A 6848-nucleotide genomic window follows, 5' to 3' on the forward strand; every position below is an offset into this window, starting at 1 on the left:
TTTTTTTTTTTTTAAGAGGTTTTTTTTTTTTAGAACTATACCTGGTTTTGATAAACTTTTAAGGTTATGAGGATATAAGAGCATATTTAATAAATGTGCACAATTATTAAATATGCTCTTACATCCAAAGAACATCAGATAAATATATCATGGTGTTTAAATCTGCACTGATAATAAAGGCTGAAATCGTTTTGATCCATCTATTAGAGCATTGTCATTGTAGACACTGATTAGGAGCAATTTGTATTATTGATATTAAAAGATTTCAAGTAGATGTTTTCATTTTCATGGTTTTTGTTAATGTATGCTGTTAAATTATAAAATTTGTTGCATTCTTTCCTGTCAGGTATTTACAAATGTACTTTTACTCATAAGAAGTTGGGAATCACCAAAGAGCAGCTGGCTGGAAAAGTATTGCCTCATCTGATTCCCCTGAGTATTGAGAACAATCTTAATCTCAATCAGGTAGGAGTACCTTTGTGTTTTATTCAGTTTATCCAGCTTATTTTCTTATCATTAAGGAAGAATCTGCAACAGAGCTAATAAAGAGTTTGTGGGGCAGAAGTATGGATTATGGAAGGCCTCATTGGAAGATAGCGTCGTGAGCAGGACGCTGAATGATATGTAGGATTTGGGACTACTTGTAATGTGAGGAGCTGGCCCCGTATCACAGTGGTTAAGCACTGTGTAGAGGGAGATAGATCCTACGGCCAATCACTGCTTGCATTCCAGCCCTGATGGCAGCATGCCAGGTATATATGCGAGTGAGCACAGGATCCCGATGGGATGGAGAAATAGAAGTAAAGGCTTGCAGCATGGCCAGGTCCCAGTGAGGGGAAGGTGCTTTCTCTCTTTCTTTCACTCTCATGTGTGTGTACTGCCCTTTGACTAAGAAAAAATAATGGAGGCTGAGAAGTTGAACAGAGAACAAAGTCATGGAATATATTTGGGGAGTACATTAATTATTGTTACATTACAAATCACAAACTTAATGGTTTCAAGCAACACACATTTATTATCTCTCCGTTTCTGTGGATTAGCCAAGCAAGGGGCAAGGCTTAGTTGGAGAATCTGCTCAGAGTCTCCCATGGTGCTGCAGTGAAGGACTCTGGGCTCTTCCAAAGGTTCAGCTGTTTTCCTGCTTGCAGGGTGATATTCAGCATTCAGTTTCTTTTAGTCTGTTGGACCAAGGGCCTTGGTTTCTAGCTGTCTGTTATCTTGATGCTACCATCACTTCCTTGCCACTGGGCCTGTCTCACATGGCAGCGTTTAATATCAAAGCTAGCAAGAGAGTTTGCTGGCAAGACTGAAGTTACAGTCTCCTGTGATGCAGTCAGGGAAGCGATACCCCATTACCTTTGCCATTTTCTGTTGCTTAGAAGCAAGTCACAGGTCCTACCCCCACTCAGAGATAGATTACAGTAGGCATGAATAACAGGAGGAGGAGATAATTGGGGACCATTTTAAGAGACTGCCACAGGGAAGGGATAATTCAGTTTGACTGAGAGGTATATATAACAACAGTAAGAGAATAATGGGTGACAGTCATCTGAGACTAGAATGGGTAAATTTAAAATGCCTGGCTTGTTTAGATACTTCAGCATTTAAGATGTGATGAATGTTTGAGCAAAGGGGCAATATATGCAAAGATTATTATAGACTTATCTCTCTGCAAACCTCTCTTACTATAATCATCATAGCTGTGTACATACCTGTCTGACTCCTGAAGATTGTCAGCTCTTAGAGGCTGGTTATCATAGCTCATTCTTCATTATAGCCCAGCACATAGTGCAGTTCCCAAAACAGAAGTATTTACTGAATCGAGAAAACTTTAGATATAGGATAATGGCAAGCCATTCTTGTTCATGAAAGAACTGCACTTAATGGTAAGCCATTCTTGTTCATGAAAGAACTGAGCTTTAGTGAAGTGCAGTGGAAAAGACTGAGAAGGGTTACTATTTAACCAAGTGTGTTAGAGATGAATAGGCAGGGAATATTCAGAGTTAAGAACTAAAATGCATTACAGCAGTGAAGAAAATAGACTGGAAGTTAAACACGATTTTTGGTGTGGGAAAGTGCTGAGTGAGTGAAGTTTTAGAGGTAGAGAAATGTGTAAGAATTAATCAGATACATTTAATTTGAGGTAAGAGGTTAAGCCTCTGAAAGTTTGCCCTAGGTTCAATTTTTGGCCTGATAGTTTCTTCATATCTTGGATATAAGGGTGGGATAGGGCCAGCAAAAAGGGAAACAGTGTTAGGAGGTAAATAGGATAATATGCCTAAAAAAGTCTTCAGTTTTTTTGTCCTTTTTGTTCTTAAGTTCTTATATTTCTAGACATATAATTCTGTTTGAAATGGGCTAGATTCTCCAGCTTTATGATTTTTTTAGGGTCTATATTTTCATCAACAAAGACACTTTGATTTATTGGGTTGTTGGAAGAGTCATGACGTGTCTTTGCATAGAAAAAAATATGTCCTGACTTATTTGATATTTATTTTATATATATATTTTCTGATATTTTACAGTAGTTTAGAAGAATGTATGTGGTCTGGGACCATCCTGTGGCCTGGTGGTTAAGAGAGCAGGATTTCACATGGATTATTGTGTGGTTCAGGTCAAGAGACTGATGGCCTGAAACACATTCTGGGTGTGTGTGTGTGTGTGTGTGTATGTGCACGCGCACATGTATGCATGCCCAAAATACCAAAAGGAGAAAGAGAAGGGATTGTGATATGACCATTCCCCATGAGCAATGCTTTGTCGTTTTTTTTTCTCTCTCTCTGTCTCTGTCTCCCTCTCCATCTCTGTCTCTGTCTCTACAATGATACACATCCCCTGGCAAGGTTATTGAGGGGAAAAGGGAAAGGAAAAAAAATGGATGTGGTCTGATTTCTTGTTCATTTCATGGTCATAGTTCTAAACTGAAGACTGTCCTCTTCTGTCAATTCAGATTTAAAATCCTTTACTGGGGAAAAAGGTAAAGCAACTTAGAAAAACACATTTTTAGCATTTGATTTAAAAATAGCAACTACCATGTAGCATTCATGTTGAATAATTGATGGAGGGGGTCTTCAAGAATTTGATGGAAAAAATGCATATTATAAACTATGCATGGATTTCCTGCACCAAAATGAATTCCTTTTTTTTCCAAAGACTTTTTGAAGTAATTTCACATAATTTGTGTTTGGGGGAGATTCTCAGCCCATCCCCACATTGGATGATTCTTAGGACTCAACATAATGGTTGTACTTACTGCTGTGATTTACTGTGATGAAAGAATGTAAGGCAAAATCAGGAAAGGGAAGCAGGGTAAAGTCCAGTGGAAACCAGGTGCACGCTTCCAGAATCTTCTAGCAGAAGTACCCATGATGTACTCAATTCCTCCAGTAATGCATTTGGACAAGAGGTGTGAAATGGTGCTACTGGGAAACTCATTAGAGACTCAGCACCAAGAGTTTTTATTGAGGACTGAACAAGTAGTACCTTTTGCCTGACATATATTCAAATTCTAGAAGGAAATCAGGGTTCGGTATGGAACATATTTTTTGTACAAACAGTTTAGGCAAGCACAGTGAGCCACTGTTATCACTTATTAATGGAAACCTTCCAGAAATCTAAGGTCCTGCAAGCAGGCCTTTCCAGGGATAGCAGTTTAGGCCTATTAACTCTTTTCTGTACAAATTGCATGCAAGCAGTATGGATGAATATCACAAACACAGTGTTGAACAAATGAAAGCAGGCATAGAAGAGGATCTATTATATGATTCAACTTATATATAGTACAAAAATAGTCTAAATTAATTTATACTGCTAGGAGTCAGAATTTACCCATAGGGTGTTGGGTTGAGAAATGACTAGGAGGCATGAGGAAGCTTCTGGGGCTCTGATAAGGTTCTCCTTCATCTGGCTACTAGTGACATGGGTAAGTTCAGTTTGTGAGTTTGTTGAGCTATGCACTTACATGAATACTTTTCTGTTCATTTTACTTTAATAAAGTTTTAAAGTTGGCAGAAAGTCAGTTATGATAAACTGAAGGAAAATGCCATTTGTCATCCTCATGATTTTATTTTATTTGGCAGAGTGAGTGAGTGATTTTGACAGGGTCTCACCATGTTAGGATCCTCTTGTCCTGGTCTCCCACCTAAGTAGGACAATAGCTGCACACTAACACACCTGTCCTATTTAGGTTGGGCTGAGAACTGAACCCAGGCCTCCCATGTGGCCCCAGCCTTTGAGTAGCAGCATCTAAGTAGTTTGAACCACCATGGCTCAGCCTCCCTCATATGCTAAGTCCAATTAAACTGTCCTTGTTGTGACATTGGTGCTGTGTGTGGGTCTTAAACTACTGGTAAAAATAGAGACTATTATGATTAACTCATCGAATTATCTTAATTGATCACATTGCTACTAACTTGCAACATAACCATATTGATTTCTCATTATACCAGTTCAATTCTTTCATTTCCGTGATAAAAGAGATGCTGAATAGATTGGAGTCTGAACACAAGACTAAACTAGAGCAACTTCATATAATGCAAGAACAGCAGAAGTAAGTAGGTTGCAAATGAATTGTACTTTGTCCAGGAGGGAGGTAAAGTTATCTCATGACTGATTTTTCTAGAATCTGAAATAGAAAAAGTTACTTATTTTAATTTGACCATGTGTAAAAATTAAAATTTTTTCCAATATATAATCAGTTGAATTGTGTTAAAATACAATGCTGTTGAAAATCTTAATGGGACTTGTGACTATGAAAGTGTAATATGATATAATCTCAGCATTATGTTTTTTATGCTTGATTTCACTCTTTTTCTTTTCTCCAACTTCAGAACATTTCAGAAGCCCCCACCTTTTGAGTTTTAGGACATTTGTTTTATCTGTAGTACCACAATATCCACCTCTTTATTTTGTGGAGATTGTTCTAAATTACTTGTAAAGCACTAAGATTCAAAGGAAGAAAGTGGAGGCAGACAAGGTTCACTGGGGAATGGCAGTTCATTAAAATCAAAGCTTCGCTGTAGTCTTTGTCCCAGCACAGAGCACGTGAATGTTGGATGCCTGTGAAAGTGTAATCCTGAACCTAAAGACATCTGAAATAAGTAAAATTTATATTAATCAAAGTCCCCAGGTAGAATCTCTTTAGCTCTGTCCTACTATAAGATGAAGACTTATGGAAATAAATGCATGTAGTGCAGAAATAGGTGAAATAGCCTTTGTATGCTAAGTGTTCTGGTGTACATGTGTGTGATGTTTGCTAGATGGACTATCTTAACATAGGAGCCCTGAAAAATAATTCTTAAATATGTATTGTAGGTAGGAACATACTGTTAAGGTCTGTTACTTATATTTGAAAGCAGAAACAAACTTCCTTTTCTCTTCCTCTTATCTAGATCCTGACAGTTTTTCAAGGCATACCTCTGTCCCACATCACAGTGATTGGCCCACATACAGCGATTGTAGCATTTATTGTTAGTATCATAGATTCTGCACACAGTGACATAAAGTTCTCCTATCATATCTTGTCTCTCAGTGAGATACTAAGCTCTTTGACATTAAGAACTGTATTTGCCTGACTTTAGAACGCTGAATAAATCCTCCAGTAAATCTTAACTATTGGGTTGTAAAAAAAGAGCTTATATACAAATACTTTTTCTTTTCTTTTTTTTTTTTTTTAAGCAAACAGACAATATAAAATATTAAAGAATGAGCTGCAGTTAATTGAATTCTGGTAAATTCCATGTGAATAAATTTTTTAGTATGAGTATTTTAAAAATATATTCTTTTTTGTTGCTTTGTCCTAATTCAACTCTCATGCAGATCTCTGGACATAGGAAATCAAATGAATGCTTCTGAGGAGACAAAAGTTGCAAATGTTGGGAATCAGGTAAGAAGATAGAATGTTTATAGAAAGTGCTTGACAGTATGCTTCATTTGGGGGCTTTTACTCTTTAAGGAGTAAAGTCACATTTTTACTGAAATCTACTCAAACAGTTGACTTTTTTCTATTGCAGCAGGTTGACAAGGTTTTTAGCAACATTGGAACAGACCTTCTGACTGGAGGTGAATCAGAAAATAAAGAGGATGGGTTACAAAATAAACAGAAAAGAGTGAGTTAATTTACCATTCTCTTAGTCTTCTTATTGATATTGTGAGACTATCTATAAACCACAGATTTTTGTTAAAAAATACTGTTTAGTTGGGACCAGCAGGTGGTGTAATGGTTATGTCGCTGAACTCCCATGTAGTTGATTATGGTTCAACTTCTGGACCCAGCATCTTAAAGCTCATGCTGAGCACATGTGCATGTGTGCCCAAGATCCTGAGAGGAGAGTGGAGAAGAAGGCACTGTGGCGTGGCCATCCCTTTTGGGGGCATTTTCTCACTTTCTGTCTCTCTCTCTCTCCAGTGAGCACATACATACCCCATATAGCAAAAATCTCTCTATTAAAAAAAAAAATACACACACACACACACACACACACACACACACACATATATATATACACTGTTTAATACTTTAACATGAAACATTCTGTAATTATCTTTACGAAGTATCTTTATCAACAAAACATGACATAATGCATGTGGAGAATAAATATGCTTAAGATCTTTAGCTTTGTTTACCTCCCACATGGTAACATTTCTCTCCTCACTACAGTCTCAATAGTTTGAGTTCAAACTTTGGTTCTTTTTTCTTATTTTGGAAAGGCTTTTTCTATAGGGCGCGTGTGCTCGCCAGAGAGACAGAGAGACAAAGAGACGGAGAGCAAGAAATCACCCTCCCAGGGGGGATGGCCATGCCACAGTCTCTTCTCTTCCATTCTCCTCTTGGGATCCTGGGCACTCAT

At 37.6% G+C, this 6848-nt stretch overlaps 1 protein-coding gene across 1 annotated transcript in view; it reads left to right on the forward strand.

Annotated features, from left to right (window-relative positions):
• Positions 1–6848, forward strand: part of SCYL2 (SCY1 like pseudokinase 2) — a 77585-nt gene that overhangs the window by 63339 nt on the left and 7398 nt on the right. Inside the window, exons 14-17 of the mRNA XM_014591739.2 lie at positions 347–465; positions 4449–4549; positions 5818–5884; positions 6012–6107. Coding sequence (XP_014447225.1) covers positions 347–465; positions 4449–4549; positions 5818–5884; positions 6012–6107 — 383 coding nt within the window. The remainder of the gene's footprint in view (positions 1–346; positions 466–4448; positions 4550–5817; positions 5885–6011; positions 6108–6848) is intronic.

Source organism: Tupaia chinensis, unplaced genomic scaffold (genome assembly GCF_000334495.1).
Source record: "Tupaia chinensis unplaced genomic scaffold, TupChi_1.0 Scaffold000054_1, whole genome shotgun sequence".
Classification (NCBI taxonomy): domain Eukaryota; kingdom Metazoa; phylum Chordata; class Mammalia; order Scandentia; family Tupaiidae; genus Tupaia; species Tupaia belangeri.